This window comes from Scardinius erythrophthalmus (assembly GCF_964197995.2).
Source record: "Scardinius erythrophthalmus genome assembly, chromosome: 25".
NCBI classification, from domain to species: Eukaryota; Metazoa; Chordata; class Actinopteri; order Cypriniformes; family Leuciscidae; genus Scardinius; species Scardinius erythrophthalmus.
Window position 1 is genome coordinate 3,947,501 of NC_138245.1, and position 17,801 is coordinate 3,965,301.

General features: G+C 37.4%; 1 protein-coding gene across 5 annotated transcripts; it reads right to left on the reverse strand.

Annotated features, from left to right (window-relative positions):
• Positions 1-9,027: 9,027 nt before the first annotated feature.
• LOC308685662 (single-strand selective monofunctional uracil DNA glycosylase) lies at positions 9,028-13,433 on the reverse strand. 5 transcript variants are annotated; one of them, XM_081357605.1, is made up of 5 exons: positions 13,389-13,433; positions 13,050-13,171; positions 11,725-11,860; positions 10,751-11,045; positions 9,028-10,386 (listed from the first exon to the last, which is right to left on the reverse strand). In XM_081357605.1, the coding sequence occupies exons 3-5, from the start codon at positions 11,748-11,750 to the stop codon at positions 9,859-9,861; spliced, it is 849 nt and encodes a 282-aa protein (XP_081213731.1). In that variant the 5' UTR covers positions 11,751-11,860; positions 13,050-13,171; positions 13,389-13,433; the 3' UTR covers positions 9,028-9,858. The 5 variants fall into 5 exon arrangements, with proteins under 5 accessions (XP_081213731.1, XP_081213732.1, XP_081213733.1 ...); XM_081357606.1 differs by having other exon boundaries at positions 13,077-13,171; positions 13,389-13,431; XM_081357607.1 differs by having other exon boundaries at positions 10,751-10,956; positions 13,077-13,430.
• Positions 13,434-17,801: the final 4,368 nt, after the last annotated feature.

A 17,801-nucleotide genomic window follows, 5' to 3' on the forward strand; every position in this document is an offset into this window, starting at 1 on the left:
TTCAATGAAAGGGGGGTTGCCTTATCTGGCCTTATCTCTAAACCAGTTTTCTCTAAACTTCTCTAAACCTTATTTCCTTTTATTTTATCTATCTGGATATGAGATATCTGTACCACTCACTTTGAGACATTTCAAATGACACCAAAAACATAACAGTCAATGAAAAACATTCACATTAAACCATGTTCTTGTGTAAGTTCTTCGTTGTTTCTGAGAGGAAGTGAACCTCACTTCCTGTATGGGGGAGATCGAATGTTAATTAGCTAGCAGGGCCCTTTGTCTCAGACCCCAACCAGTATTTTCAGTCTTACAGCGATTAATCGCGATTAATCTTTTGACAGCCCTAATTAAAATATATTTTAAAATTAAAATTAAATAAAGTCAAAAAATAAAGGTTAAAATTAAAATGTTTTTACAAATGTGAATTGCATTATAAAATGATGCTTATTTACATAAATATTAGATCAGAGGATATTTTAAGTGAATGCATTAAGGTCAAGGGGGTCAGTTTTAGGAGTTGAGGGGCTTCCACATGTTATGTTAAAACTATAGATTGACAAAGAAAATAAATGAATTTGTCTTTAACAACATGCATTTTTCAACAACAAAAAAATGAACCCTAATGCTGTGTACAGACTGGATTTTGTTTTTCTGCTTTCTGCAAACAATTTTGTTCTTCTAAATCGAAATCAAAGCCAACAAAGGGATACAAATACATATGTCTTGTAATCACATTTCTTTCATTTTAAGAAGATTTTTGACTTTTGCACAGACCACACCGAATCAAGTCTACCTCTAAAAAGAGAACAGGCACTCTTTTTACCAAAACACTGTCAGTGTCAGTTTTTGGGCCATTTTGGCAGAATAACAATTAAGACCTGTTTACGCTAAGAACAATAACTATATTAGTGCCACACCAATGGACGATAAAGTTTTGTTTATTTCAGTTGTATGCTGCAGTTTTGCCGTCTGCCGCTTTAAATGCTCAAGGCTGTCAATGTTTTTTTAATCATTTATCAGCTGATTTTTTTTTTCTTAAAGTGATTCCAGTGATATTGTTCCTCTGTGGTTATCGTTATAGCTCATGGTGTTGTTGTGTGGACTTACTTATTGTTAGAATTAGAATGATCATTAACTTTATAGTTACAATTATTGTCATTGGTGTGATCAGCCCTTTATTGTCTCTACTGTTCAAACACCTAATTCTTCAATAGAAACCTGCAGTGGATCTGACGTTTGTACTCTTTTTTTCACCTGTGCATACACAGCTTCCTGCTCTTCTGTGTGGACACCTAAAGCCGTCTGATTGGCTGAGGCTCGTAGTGATGTTAAGCGACCACTGAAGCAAACCGCAGCGTATTCAATGTCCCCTGATGGTGAGGTGCTTCTGTTGACTTTGCCTGTTTTCAGTATCGTGGCATCATCACAAGTGACATCCTAATACATGGGTGAAGAGAAGTTTAGTCATTTACTGAAGCTCGTGGCCTATTTGGCACTTGTGAAATACCATATGACTTGGTATGTTTTTATCTGAAAATCTGTCCCCATTATTTTGAAATCTGTACTTTCTGTTTAAAGTCTGTACTCACCAGTTTTTTTAAGCCATGCTCTCAACTTTGCAAGTTGTACATAACTGCACCCACAGATTTGTATGGTTAAATAATTAATTTTAAAATCGGTTCCTATTTACATTTAATCATTTAGAAGACACTTTTTCAGCATCTTACAAATAAGAAACATCACAAGCAATTAATCATGAAAGAATCAGTGATATGTGCAGTTTAACACTGAGCAATTCCTTTAAGAAGAGAGATTTTAATCAACTTATGCTTGAAGTTTATACTTACAATTTGTGGAAGTGCTGCCGGCTCTTCTGCCATGTGTAGCAATATATAAAAAGAGAAATGTTAAAGGTCTTTAAACATCTAAGCTCATTCACTTCCCTATTTAATATCAGTATGTCCTTTTTTAGTTCCAGGTTTGGCAAAGATAAACACGATGATGGAGTATGTTGCGTTTTGTATAAGAATATAATGTCTAATGCTGGCACAATTTCTTGGTTTTACCTGTAGTATGCATACAAATGCGCGGATTAAAAATTGAAGAAATATTTATATATTAAAATAATTTAATGAAAAATTGGGCAGCTTTTGAAAACAGATTTGTTTATGTAAAAAATGTGTGTATACTAAAAGCTCTGTTTTTTGCTCTGCTGGTTGTCTGTTGGCATGAATCTGTCATAATTCAATGCATGCAGATCCATGACATTACAAATTAAGAAATAGCTAAATGCTAAATGTTTTAGTCACATACCGTCTGTTGATCAGGAACAAATACCCCACAGTAGCTGTAATCACAGTGATGAACACTACAGCAGTCACAATCCCTACAGCCTCAGCGATGGAAAGAACAGGAGGACTGCCTGTGGACAGACAATCAGGAGGGAGCTCGTAATAAACCAGCAATTTAGCAAACCAGTGGGTTTTGAAACAGCATTCATGACTGTAATGCACACTTTCTATTTTTCATTCTCATTTTGTGATTTCATTCATTTTATTGAGTGAGTGGTATAAGCAGACGTATCACTGCTTATACTTATGGTTAGGGGTTTGTTCTAAAGCACTCACTTGAAGTATTAAACTTATGCCGAGTCATACCACACCATTTGTAATAGCAAGATGATGCCTATAATTGTGACACTTTTTTAAGGGAGGTGCACAATTACTTGTCACAGAAACCAGACTTATTTTTGCAATGAAATAGATGATCAAATTCCATAGATTTGACTGCATAAACCCGAGCTCTGTCTATATCTCAGAGGCTGTGATTGGCTACACCCTAACAACAGGATAGCAATGTGGACAATAGCATGGCATTAGGAAATATTACACCAGAGGCAAACTCACATTTTTCAGAAAACGTAAAAAAGGTCATTGTTTTTTCATTGTTTACACATTTAGCCAAAGAACTAAACTTAATGTTTTAATTAAGATGTAATTAAGGCAATACACCATCCATAATACACATTTAGGGTTTTAGTTAATAGGCACTCTATCTGTTTGTTTCTGTATATTTCAATTACAATATATCTTTAAAAGCATTTTTTCTGGCTGTTGACAGAATTGTAAACATTGTTAAAACACAAACGACAGCTTTACAATCACAGTAACCTAGACAACGAGCTACAACCCAATTCTCCTCAAAACGAGCTTTTATAATATAGGCTAAATGGATCATATGAGCAGGCGGCTGAGAGACAAGTTTGAAGAGACCGTCTGCAAAGTGCAATATAACCCAAAAAACGACTACAGCATCAACTCATAGTCAAAAATACAAAAATAGTCATTAACTTCAATGTTACAAACTGTAGTGCCACCCAAGATGAGAGAGAGAGATAACCATGTCAGAAATACAAATACTCACTCCACGAGTAGTAAATGGTATCTTCTTTGTCAGGCCACTGGAAGGCATTCTTGTTTCCATGTTGAACCATACAGTTCGCCTGTATTTCCTCTCCCTGAATATTCAACACTTGGCCCAAATATCACTTCTCATCATATTTTACTATGATGAACTTTCCCACTTCAAACACTTGGTCTTGGTCACTTTCAACATCTTCATCCAAGAAGGACGGGGTATAATGATTTTCATTCATCATACCAGATTATACCATATCAAGTACAGTCATTACAGTGCCACTTTTGGGTAGCTGCAGAAGCAACTTACTGCCCTATGAAACACCTCCCCTGGTGTTGTAGAGAAAATCTGGTGTGTACCTAGTATGCCTTTCACAGCAGGGAGCACAGGAGGGAGCAGTTTGTCAAATTCTTCTATGTCCTTTTCCTCTATCCATTTCATTTGGATTTTCGAGAGCTGTCTCACTCCTCCATAGACTTCTAAGGGACTGAAACTTGCTGGCCCAGAAAGGTTATTAAATAGATCGTTAATATAGTCCAAGTGACCACAGTGGCTTAATCTTAAGTTTATATACTTTTTGTGCGCTAAAAAACCCCCCAAAAATAACGACTTTATTCCACTATTCATTTCCTTCTTTTTGGGCCTCAAGTGAGTTAACGTAGTGTTTTTGCGCAGCGCGTCAGTGTTGCACGTCACCACGTAGGCTCACTATTGGCCGACGCTGGTCATGTGTGTGACGCGCTGCGCAAAAACACTACGTTAACTAGTGTCGTCCACTACGAGGCCCAGAGAGAAGGAAATGAATAGTGGAATAAAGTCGTTATTTTTGTTTTGTTTTTAGCGCGCAAAAAGTATTCTCGTCGCTTGATAAACTTATTCATATGTTCACTGTGGTCACTTGGACTATATTAACGATCTCTTTAATAACTTTTCTGGGCCAGCAAGTTTCAGTCCCTTAGAAGCCTATGGAGGAGTGAGACAACTCTCAGATTTCATCAAAAATATCTTAATTTGTGTTCCGAAGATGAACGAAGGTCTTACAGGGTAGGAACAACATGAGGGTGAGTAATTACTGACAGAATTTAAATTTTGGGTGAACTATCCCTTTAAGTCTCTGCTATTAAATGATCTAATTCAAAACGAAAACAAATATTCTCTGTTTATGTAATCTGTATGAAAATATAAAGTGAGTGAGTACAAATGCTGGGAGAGTGTTACTATTGAGACAACATGCATCCGCTTCACACAAGCTCCAACCCCATCAGGAGCTCCTTTTCTGTGGCCCCGTTCACTGTAATTCCATGTGAGACACTGGAACCCCCAGGTAAATGGTGGCGTACTCATTAGGAAACAGTTTGCCTTGTTGCGATACTGTGTCACAGGACCATCACTGATGAGGTGGAGTGACACAAACTGTGTGTCATGCTGCATTTGGAGGTCTTTAATGACTGGTTGTAAGTGAGCCCATACAGCACGCTCATCATGCCTCAGAGATTTTGAGACGGTTGCAAAGCTCTGAATGTCCGTTTTGGTGTAGGCAACCACTGTATGTATGGTCACTTGGTTTCTATTTCCACCAAAGTGGAAAGATTGAATTTCTGTGTTCAGTTTGCACCCATAATTTTCAGAGAAATCAACATGCAACACCAAATCATTTTCTTGCAATGTCTCCTTTAACTCCCTCATTTTGGCTGATTGGTGCATCCAATTGAATTGATGGGATGCAATTGACTCCAGGTCACGCTGTGTGATGGCCCCGATGCAGCCACACATCAGTGAGCGGTAATGTTGCGCAAGCACACACAAACACTTATTCATATGTTCTTGTAATTTATCCTGCACATTCTTTAGTATTTCGTTTTATTCTCTCAATAGTTTCTGTTTATATATTTATTTGGCAATAAGACTCAAACACGGTTTATTTCTCATTAAGATATTTATTTGCGTTGTAGTACATCACTGACTGATTGAAGTGCACACAATTTAGTTGGTGTTGTGCAGTACACGCATCTATTAATATTACTTTCTTTGAGTTTAAGTTACCGTTGTGTTGCTGAGGAGTGGATGATTGGAGCTTCGGATGGTTCGGCTAGTTCCGGTTGTGGTCCGCGTGAATTAAGGGCCGGCATGCCGCCTCAACCGCTATTTTTGTTCCGCTTGCCGCTACCAACCAGCAGATTAACTGTGGGGGGGTTCTCAAATGTTTGTGTTTGTATTTTCTTTTCTAATTGCTTGTTTTTTTCCTTAGATTTATTATTTGTGTTAAAATTATGCACTTAATTATAGTGTAATTATTTAACTGACCTTGGTATTGATTTTGTTGTTGTATTAGTGAAGTTGTTGTTTTTGTCTTCCCTTATGTGTTAATGTGGACTAGTCCATTTGTATAAATGTGTCGCTGATTGTTTAACTGGTAGATCAGTTCAGTTTGTCGTTACACATAAAAGTTGTTTTAGTTTAGTTTGTTCTGTTGATCGCTTTTATAGGCCTAAACATTTGTTTTGATGATTTGGACTTTGTTTCCTTTTTGAAACTTTTGTATATGATTTTTGTTGAATTCAGTAAAATATATTTTTGGAACATATTTCTATGATCCTCCTTCCTTGACTGCGTGGTCCCTCACACGCTGGAAGGTCTCTGCCAGCTTTCCCAGCGTTCCCTCAACCCCTTTTTTAACCCAGTTCGTGAACACCTTTCACCCTACAGTCACCTTCACCCGTTCCCACTGCTCCCACCTAGCGAATTCATCAGGATTGTGTGAGTTGAGACGCACCTCATCAAAACAGCAGTTGGTGCACTGCCTGTACATACATTTTTGTTCCTCTGTGTTACAAGTAATGGAGGAAAGAAGATTAGACATGCTTTTGGTTGAAATCATGCCTTTAAAAACCAGAGTCAATCAGTAGGCGCATGTTTTCATGCTGGTAGCATGCACAGGTATTTCTATCTGTTGGCCTAGTCTCTGTTATGTGCTTGGGCCTGTAGCGAGCAAACTGCCGGTACGACATTTGCATTGTGAAGCTAGATTCTTGGTTGTATTCAGAGTGTAGCTCACTCATGGTTTTGGCCAAAACCTGCTGCTGCATTTTGTTGGTTTTCCAGCCCACAGTATCCCTTTTCCCTGCCAAGAGCCTGCTGGTTTCATCCCTGAAAAGAAAGTTGGTGACTTGCTGATTTTTTTGTGTCGCAGCTCTTTTCGTCGAAGATCTGAGGGTGCTTTCTTAGCTTTATTCCATTTTACTATGGCTTTTTTCATGCCATCGAGCATTGCTTTTAGCTCCTTGTTTTCTCTTTCCAGCCTCTTAATTTTTGCTGTCAACTTGGGTGGACAAACCTTTTGGGGGGACTTGGAATTGGGGAAATAGGACCATGAGCAGGAGAAAGATGAACTGGACTAAAGGACACATCAAGTTCTTCGGGTGATGGGGGAGTAATATCTAAAATGGCTGCCAGATCCTTCTTCTTCCTGTTCCTTGCCTTTGTCTTCTTCCATTCCTCACGAAGCTTTGGTCTCTTATGTTTTGGGAGGCTGGTTATATTTCGTGGTTGAATTTCTCCTTTAGCTTTCTTTTCTTGATATCTGTTGATGGAACAGAGACAGCTGTTACATGTTTTCTATGCAAGTGTACGTCTTAGAGAATGTTTCACCAACTCAATTTCCCTATTATAAACTTATTTACTTTCTCCTTCTCTCCCTAAGGATCTCCTCATGCCTGGCTTCATCCTGTGCTAACCTTTCCCGGTACCTCCTTGCCCTTTCTTTGCTCATGCCTAAAAACTGACAAAAATCACTTTAAAACAATGATCAGTGACTGTTAACATACACATACAACAAACAAATGAAGACAGATATATATTTGTTTAATATATGTATAATATAGGTATATTATATATAATATTTACAATATTTGTTTAATATATATAGAGAGAAAGATATATTTATATTTATGTTTAATATTGCAAACATAACAGATGAGAATCTAGCCAGACATCTGACTTAATTATGTCACACCACAGGACTCTTTTAACTTTTGCAGCCATTTTGAGTCATTGCTATACAAGACTGACCTTGGGCATTACAGTAACTGAATAAGTTCATTGTTTAAAACCTGAATATGATTCTTTTTTTAAAATATTTTTCTTTTTTCTCAAACTAGATCAGTCACACCACAGGACTATCAAAAATGGACACGTTCATGGTCTGACAGAAATGATGAAATTTATCAAATTAATAAGAGATTAACACTCACCTTTTAACCTCCTTAGCACATCCAAACATCTTCCTGGTAGGGGGCTTGACTAAAGGACCCCTATGGCTGTCCATGTAACTGCCAGTACAAAAATCTAATATCCTATGTCACACTGCAGGACAGCATTTGTGTTTCAAAACTAAATGTACTATAAATATTATTTTAGTACTTTTTAGCATTTTGAAAACTTAAGTTAACTAAAGTAAATACACACAAAATAATGCCAAGGCATTTATTAGCTGCTCCAAACATATCTGCTTTATTTTACTAATATTTACATTTGATGAGTCATCAATGTTACAGTCACACCGCAGGACATTTTGCTATTCACCTTGAAATATGAACAACACCGAATACATTTTACGTCCCAAAATCATAATATTGAAATAAAATGATGTTCTATGCCCCACTGGCATGTGTTGTTTTAGTTGAGAAATGCAGTTCAGTAAACATTTACACTTAATTACAGAAAAAACATGCGTCACGTCATCTGCCCATGTGCATTTTTCAATCATTTAACTTTTTCTTTCTACACTTCAAAAAGTCGAAAGTACTGTAGCGAACTGACCATAGTAGTAAACACAACAGGACATTGCAACTTACCAGGAGCTCTGTCTTCGCAAAGTTGAAATGACAGAGCCGTGCATCATCTGCATAGATGTGGTAGAAGCCATGTGCCTGCATGACCGTGTCCAGTAAGGTTGTGTAAGAGGATCTGATGATAGTGTCAAAGACAGCAGACGCAGGTCTAGTAGAATAAGGACAGGAGATTTAGAGCTTGCTCTTGCCAGTCGAAGAGTTTCATCAGCAGGGCGTCTCTGTGTGTTTCAATCATTGGCAGAAAGAGCATGTTTAAAAGGCAAGAGTGTTTATGTATAAAAAGTGGGTGACAACAAGAGTTGATTGCCTTGAAAGTGTGTGTGTGAAATCTGGGCTATAATTTAATATGCACAAGTTAACCACACTATAGACAGACTGACTAGATGACAGAATAAACCCACTCTGCACACCTGAGTCTCAATGAAGACCAGAGCATTGCTCATACTAGAGAGTGTATTCATATACAATATTTCCCTTCCTTCTATTAATATACATTCAGCGGCTGGATCCTTTCATTATACTTCAGATTATCTATATTAATAGCCTTGCGATTACATGGTACTCAAGCACTAAACTTATTATTACAATTGTGAAAGATTTTTTTCTGGTTTAAACTAAAAAACAACATATTTATTAAAGGGTCTGAGCAACAGACCATTATGCCAAAAAGAAAGAAGCTTTTCAATTTACATCAGATACGATGAATATGTGTGTTTTCACTTGACACTTTGGTTAACAGAAGAACACAAAATTAGAGGATGGTGATGAAAATGAGGTAGAATTTATTGTTATCACCTACACATTTAACTCAACATTAAAGGTTAACCACACAGAATGAAATACACTCCACTACAGCAAAAATGGGATTGAATTATATACAAGCATCCTGCTTCAAGAGGTCATGAACTGCATTCATTTGATAATGTGTCCTGGGGTGCACTTATAATGTTAGTATGATTTTTAAATCGAAAATATATATTTTTTTAAATTTTTCAGTTCAGAAACTTACAGGATGACCTCTTATATGGCAAAAGATCAAGGAAAATTTGATTTCTCAATTCATGACCTCTGTAACTCACTGTGGGTTAGTTAGTGTGTAATAATTATATACTTTTATACAGTAAGTACAGTAGTTTAAGCCAAATTTAATCATGTACATTTGAAGTAATTAGATTTATATGGAATCGTTGGTTTAACCCTTTCTAGGTCTACAAATGTCCTAATAAAAATAACACAATATAAAATTCCAGAAACAAATTCCAAATGTATATAAAAATACATTTGATACAAAATAGTAAAAAAAGAAAAGACCACATATTTGTATATACCTTAACATTTTAACATACAAAAGATTTTTCCCACCAAAAGAAATGATCACACACACACACACACACACACACACACACAAAAAGAAATCAAATAAAGTGTTTAAGTACTCCATTAATGGGCATAACATCTATTTTATACATAATCTCATCCACCGATGTCTCGTTTCATTAAGTAATTTAAAATGGAAAAGGTTCAAAAGCTTTGCTTGGGGAATTCTAAAATGCGTATGAGGTAGTAGCTGTCATCATCATCATCATCCTCCTCATCTGGTAAGCAAACTCAACACCCCCAGATGATGTAGTTTCTCTCGGACTATGTTTGCCCATCCTTTATTAGCCAGTGGGTTTCTCGGGGAAGGATGCATGATTCCCTCCACCCTCACTGTGATCCCTGCTCCGGAGAGCGCACGTCGAGCTCGTTGCTCAGCGAGTTTACCCACTCCGATGACCATTGAGACGCCCAGTGCAGTGACTACCTGACAGAGAGCGCTATCGCAACAGGACAACAGGGCATCCCGCTCCGCAGCCGGGAGCTCAGGAGGCGTGAGGTTCTTGCCAGACTCACTCATAAAGATGAGAGGGCACAAGTTGTGCACAAAACAGTGGCGGAAGAAGTTTTGAGGTTCACCGCAGAGCTCTTGGAAGAAGGCCCAGAAACGGGCTCCACTCACTTCACTGTGAGGACAGTCGAGGCCCGTGATCCGTCGCTTCGGGTGTTCCTCTGCCGGGCGCCCGACCGATCCACTGATCTTCAACCAGTTACGAACCGCTTTCACCTCGCCGAACGGCACCTTGTTAAGGGATAAAGAGATTGAGATTGATTTGTTTGCTCCAGGAACATATGTTACACTAGCATGTATTTTCAGCAAATGAAACCCTCACAAAAACTTGCCAACCACAGTTTCCATAAAAATACCAAAGTTGCTACAGTTATTAAGAATCTTACAATAGTGACCAATAAATATACCAATAAAAAAGACACAAAAAAAAAGAAAGTGTGGGATCAATGAGCAAATAACTGCAGAATTCTCATTTTTGGGTGAACTATCCCTTATGTGTATGTAAGGGCGTGCATCCTATGTCTTCATGTCTTTACTGAGCAAAGATAGATATTGTGAATTGTGAATTGAGAATAAAGAATGAAAGTCTTCTGACCCCGGTTTGTGCCATGCCAAACGGCCCCGGGTTCATGCCCAGAAAGAGCACGCTCTGCCCTGCCTGACAGAACGTCTCCACGTAGCATCGGTGTGTGTCCCAGGCGTACTCCAGCGGGTTATACGTGTATCGCACTGGTTTTCCAAACGACAGTGTCCGTAACCTTAGATTCAGCTCCAGTTCAGCCTGCAGGAACCTGGAAGAAACTGTAGAGCTGTTAAACAGCTGCTCAGGAAGACCGGTGGGATCTTTTCCCAGTAAACAGTCCCCCTGAGATGCTTCTCCATTTTCCAACCTACAAATGGAAAGAAAGTCACAACTGACTCAGTTTAAACAGATTTCTGACATGATGGCTATTGCAAAAATGTATCTGTTTTAATAAAATCATACCAATGAATGCTTGTTTCAAGAACTTTAATCAGGTGGGAAATTATTTGAGAACTAACATTACTTGTAACCACAATTCTTGACACAGTAACTGTGAATAGTACATTTTGCAGTACAGCTGTGGTTATATTGGACTGAACTGATGTTCTGCTGTATTGAATCTGATTTGTATTACCCTGTAACACGGAACTATATTTGTATGCTAGTTAAATGCAATTATATTATGGGGAAGGCAATGTGACTTAACTGAACAGTAATTCAATGTACAGACACAGGTCTACAGCAGAGGTAATACTGTACAGGTTCCACTGCTTTAATGCCTCACACAAACTTAAGCTGTTTTTAAGTATTACTGCTACATTATTACTAATGTTTGACTGAAGGTCATTTCGTTACGCTGCTTTATGAGTTTCTTTTGCCATTATAAGAACATGATTTTTTGAGGCTCAATTCAAGTCTTTCTTCCATTCAAATGCGGAGATTTCGTGAAGGCAAAACCACTTTATTCATTGGCGTAAGGTCTTACAAACACACATCTTATAACTGCGCTTATTAGATCTTATTTGATCAGGTATTTTGTGTTTTACCTCTCAGTATCTGGCTGTGACTGCATTCTCCCAAAGGGGTTTCCGGCAACAAAAGCGCGATCGGACCGCGATGCATCCTGGGATCTTGTTTATTGGTGGTTGGCAAACCAGCGTTTATGCGCTTCACCGCCACCAACTGAACGGAGTGAGGAACAGCAATGCAGAAGGACTACTCTTTATTTATTTATTGAGAACATTATATAAACAAAGGAGGAAAAAGTCACAATGTGAAAAAAAAGAAAAAAGTATAGTGGGGTATATAACTAATCAGAATAGATCACCGTCTATCAAAGGAAAAGATCGACAGAATTACATGTTTCAATTGTTTTTAAAGTCTTCCTGTTAAACGAGTTTTAACAAAGTAATGTGGTACTTCAGTAAGCAAAACATAAAAAAGTGGTTTCTGACCTGAAAATGTATATTTATATAACATTTTGTTAAAAAAAATAATAAGTTTAAGTATGTATATTGAGCTTTTGTGTAAACGCTCCTTTTTCAATTAATTCCAAACAAAACATTTTTACAAAGTAAAGAAAAATCCTTATCAATGATCTCAATAACAAATAGGGAAAAATCTTTCCACAATAATTTTAGAGTAGGCTAATGGCTAAGCCAAAATAAATGCATCATGGTTTCTGCGTGCGGTTTACAAAAAAAGAAAAGTTTGTGTTAAAGGTGCAATATGTAAGAATTTTGTATCAAAATATCCCAAGACCACTTGCACAGTGTCATATGTACTTCCATTATCCTAAATGTTTCCAAGAATTTGTAAATTCAGAGAAATTCACAATTTTAAATAGTGCCTGTCTCTGGTCAATTGTCGCCTGTCAATAAAGTAATATCCGCGTTATCCCTGGTTTCCGCTTGTACTGCCATAGTAACCATGGTGACAGACGTGGACAACTGCGTTACGTCTAGCGGCACGCTCACGCTGTTGTTTCGTTCAAACATTATGGACCATGGCAAGCCGACTTTGGACACAAGGAGAAATAAAACGAGGATCAATATCAGCGTGGCGTTTTCGAGATGACGAGAACTTCTCGTCCACAACTAACTTCAACTTGACAGAGACGCACAAATGTAGAGGTGAGCTAATGTACATAAAACAAATCAATGTTATATAGCTCAACATGATGAAATGTTAGAATATGATCAGTATGTTATTCTAATGTAGATCTAGCTTACTGCTAGTCTCATACAGCCAACAAACTAACACATAGAATAACATTATAACTTTCAACACACTCAAATGCTATTTAGTATGATAGTGTAACATTAGACAGCGCTGCGTTACCTCACAAGTTTCATTCGTCAAATAAACTCACCTGTGTGAGTAGTAATTCAGCACTTACGGGTAACTTAGTCCGGTAGAATGAAATGTCCTTATTCCTTTATATCCGTGGGACTCACATGTGGCGCTGAAATCTCTCTTATTAGCAATCGCGACCTGCTTCACACCACAGTCATGTTAAAAACATCAATGTTTTCACTCATCAATAAACATCCATTAGATCCATGACAGCAAGTCCCATCATTCCACTTATCACTGCGTTATCAACCTACGCCTTTGATATTGTAAGAGGTTAGCGACCCCTAGCGGCGAAAAAAAAATTACATATTGTAGCTTTAATATCTTTTTTTGAATTGCTTTAAGAAGATATTACCATGATGGACAATTCAAAAGGAAACTGACAAACAAAACAACCAACACAACAACTGAAGCACAGAGGTTTAAATAGAGAGGTTAACAAGGGGCTAAAACGAGGGACAGGTGTTGGTGATTAGATGTGATGGGAACTAATGAGGGTAACTATGGCGACAAACAAGGCGAAACAGGAACTGAACACAGAAACAATAGGGAACTATTTATACACTTTAACATAAAAGTCCTTTAAGACACAACAGGGATCGTGACAATCTCGGTTATTCCAGATAAAATATTATTGAGGAGAAAAGTTGTGCTTGTATAGCAGAGACCAGGCGAGAAGGACCTGCTTATGAAATTTAGATCATTTAGCTGGTGTGTTTTCAACGTTATAATTATAAAGCAAAAAAACAAACAAAAAAAAAAAAAAAACACCTAATTTGGAGAAAATATAATGTGGAATAATGTTCCAGACAGAGGTTGGATTTTGAGAAAGTGTTTGGCCCAATTCATTTTAAGAGTATTATTAAATGTACAAAAGTCTAACATATTGAGACCACCATTTACATAAGAATTTAAAACAACAGATTTCTTGATATAATGTATGTCATTTTTTCCATATGAAATTAAATAACATTTTTTCAATACTTTTGATAATGTTGTTATCCACTTCTTCCCCTCAGAGAAAAGTCTCTCTGCAAGACATGCATTACATTTTCTTTGTGTTTTATGAATAACAGGGGGAAATTAAATACACATATATCATTTTGATTATGTGTCAAAAATAAAATATCTTATCTTTAATTGGAATATTATTAATTGGAAGAGGCATGCGGAGACATCGAGGTGGGATCAATCCAAAGCTGGATTATATTTCCCCGATGCCTATCCCGCGAGGACATCGCCTGTGATGCTGACGCGGTCTTGTGGCCAGATCCGAACAGAAGGCGGGATCCATAAGCCCCCAGCCCTCCACACCACACACACACACACACACACACAAAACAAGTATTATATATATATTTTTCCCCCAGTAGCAATTTATCCAAGAGTTGTTTTTTGTTTTGTTTTTGCTAAATTTGATGATTTGTGATTTTATTTTTCTTTATTTCTGTGAGAATGTTTGTTTTTTGTAAAAAACTCTTGTTTGATTACTGCAGAAATTTATACTTTTGAGTTTTACAGAAGACTGAGTCTGAGAAAATGACAATAAAAATAGTGTGTTTCTATCAGTGTGTCAAATGGTGCTTGTGTGTATGGTTTTGTTGCAAGAATTTCATTTTTAGAAAGGAGTGTTAAGTTTTGATGGCAGTGTTTCATTTTGGCACAGATGTGAGTTGTTAATCTCCAAGTGCTATGTCTGATTGGCTTCTTAGTTTTGACATAATGAGCCAAATTCTGCAAAAAGTGTGTATTAAGCAATGGGCAAAAACTGTAATGGGAACATTGACAAAACATTCTTAGAACATATACTTGTTATCTGGGATGAAATATGCGAAAGAGAAAAAGAAAGCCTTGATACAGCTGAAGCAGAAACTATCGACATGTGTGATTTACAGTAATGTCATGTTGAGTCCCACCCCTCCACATCTGTTATTCCTCTGCTCATCTAATAGACTTCTCAGTTCACCCTTCACTCTCTCTCTCTCTTATTCTTCCTCTCTTTTTCTCATCTCTCTCTCATTTCTCCACCTCTCATCACTCACTGTCGCCCTCCGACCCCAGGCAGGTTCAGATGGAGGTCACACAGTGTGTGTGTGTGTGTGTGTGTGTGTGTGTGTGTGTGTGTGTGTGTGTGTGCCTGTGTGAGTGTGCGTGCGTGTGTGTGCGTGTGTGTGTGTGTGTGTGTGTGTGTTATCATCTTGTTTCTGGTTTATTTTGTCCAGTACTCTTAAAAATAAAGGTTCTTTATTGGCATTTATGGTTCCACGAAGAACCTTTAACATCTTTCCCTTCCACAAAAGATCTTTGGATTTTTAGAATGTTATTTTAGAAACTCTTCATAGCAAGATTCTTGAGAAAAATCTCTATGAACACCTCCTTCTCTTCTCTTCTCTTCTCTTCTCTTCTCTTCTCTTCTCTTCTCTTCTCTTCTCTTCTCTTCTCTTCTCTTCTCTTCTCTTCTCGATCAGTCAGATCCAGTCCAACATCGCTCACGCTTGCTTTGCTTTGTGTGAACTGTTTGTGTATGAATTTACTGCATACATTCTGCTCTTCAGAAGCTACATGTTTCCCACAAGATAAAATATTAACAATTTACACCAATCATTTATTTTACATACTTTTGGTTCTTGTGCTTCCTGAGCATCGGTGCACTGTTAGGAGGAGCGCAAATGTGCAGAAGATGCTTGAAAAATAAATAATTTGCAGCATTTTTCTTAAGAACGGAGAGCATCTTTTCTGACGGAAGCTTGTTTCTGCAACAGAATAAAAAAAGGGTAATTGCGGCTTTTTAAATAACAACTCTGACTACATGTTCACAAAAGCAGTAAAACACAAAAGAAGCCGGACGCTGATGCAAACTAGACTGTCACTTCTGAAACCCACTGTGTAACAAAACTGTTTGGTGCGTTTAGAGGATATAAATTCTTATTAGTGCGTATGTTTCATGTTTCCAGCTGTTTAAAAGCATCTGTGCTCCTCTGAAATCAATGTGACACTCTAAAGTCCCATGTTGCCACTTCATAACGTCCGTTATTGAGCTGAATGGCCTCTCAATCCGATTTGGCAGCAATAAACTTGCCTAATGATTTTAAATGTCACATTTTCAATGTAAACAACCCCACACAAATTCTGATTATTATGCTGTGTTAGAAGAGAATCAAGGGAATTGTCAGGAATCAATAGTCTGTGGTCTAATCTGCTTAAAGGAGAACTCCGGTCAATTTTAACATTGAGCTCATTTTTTTGTACATTTGGAGTGCTGTCAATACAGAGAACAACGACAAAAATCGGTGTTGCCTACACCGAGTTATTCTATTTTTAAAATTTGCACCCTGTTGACTTCAATGGGGCAAGTACTAAACCTGCTTTTAGGCTCTTAACATCCTTGATGTGTCATTACAAGTGCACAGAAAATGTGAGTGATTCCTTCCGAGTGAACACGGGTGAATCTGACTGCAGTAGATGTTAGAGATATTAATAAAAATGAAGTTAATTCAGCCAGCGCTCATACCTCTGTTTACATCCTGTTTTCGGTGGAAGGCCATAGTAATCGATTGTCGAGTTCACGCGCATTGGTTTAGTGCCTATGATCACGCGCGTGAACTTGACAATCGATTACTATGGCCTTCCACCGAAAACAGGATGTAAACAGAGGTACAAGCGCTGGCTGAATTAACTTCATTTTTATTAATATCTCTAACATCTACTGCAGTCAGATTCACCCGTGTTCACTCGGAAGGAATCACTCACATTTTCTGTGCACTTGTAATGACACATCAAGGATGTTAAGAGCCTAAAAGCAGGTTTAGTACTTGCCCCATTGAAGTCAACAGGGTGCAAATTTTAAAAATAGAATAACTCGGTGTAGGCAACACCGATTTTTGTCGTTGTTCTCTGTATTGACAGCACTCCAAATGTACAAAAAAATGAGCTCAATGTTAAAATTGACCGGAGTTCTCCTTTAATCTAGATCCACTCAAGCTTTACGATGGGGAAAGTCACAAGATTCACACTTTGGTTTTCTGAAAAAAGGTTAACTTTTTGTATTTTATCACAGTCTGATATTGTTTGCACTTTTGTCTTGAAATGTTACACTTACATGAGCAAAAACAAGGAACCTAGCCTTTAATGGAATCAGCAGTCACCACTAAACGATCCACATGACAATAAATCTGTCCAAAAATAGTTTAAAAGAGACAGCAGAAGCAATCAGTGTGTCAAGCGTGAGAAATAGCGGGTAAGTGACGTATGTAAGCTATGTAATTTCCCGCGAAAACCATCCCATCAGGTCTAAAATATTAACATAAACACTCTAAACAAATCTGTAAAAATAGGGCACAATGTAGCATTTAATTTAACGAAATGTTCCGTTTTTATTTTTTTACACGTGTTTTACCTGTATTTTGAATTTTGCACTTCTTTGCATTGTGTTTTAGGGTTAATAAAAATGTCCGTAGAATTACTGGATAATGTCTGGGTAATGAGCTGCTAGTACTTTTTCTGTTATTGCAAAGATTTATTTTTTACAGACTACTGCGTATAGAGTGTGGTTTTGTAAGTTAAAATAGCCTCCTTATTTCACTCACTGAAATGCAAATCAATTTATAACCTTTATATAATGTGTTTTTTTCCTGGATTTTTTGGTTGATATTCTGTCTCTATCCGTTAAAATAAACCTACCATAAAAATTATAGATCCTTCATTTCTTTGCAAGTGGGAGAACTTAGAAAGTCAGCAGGGGATCAAATAATTATTTCCCCCACTGTAT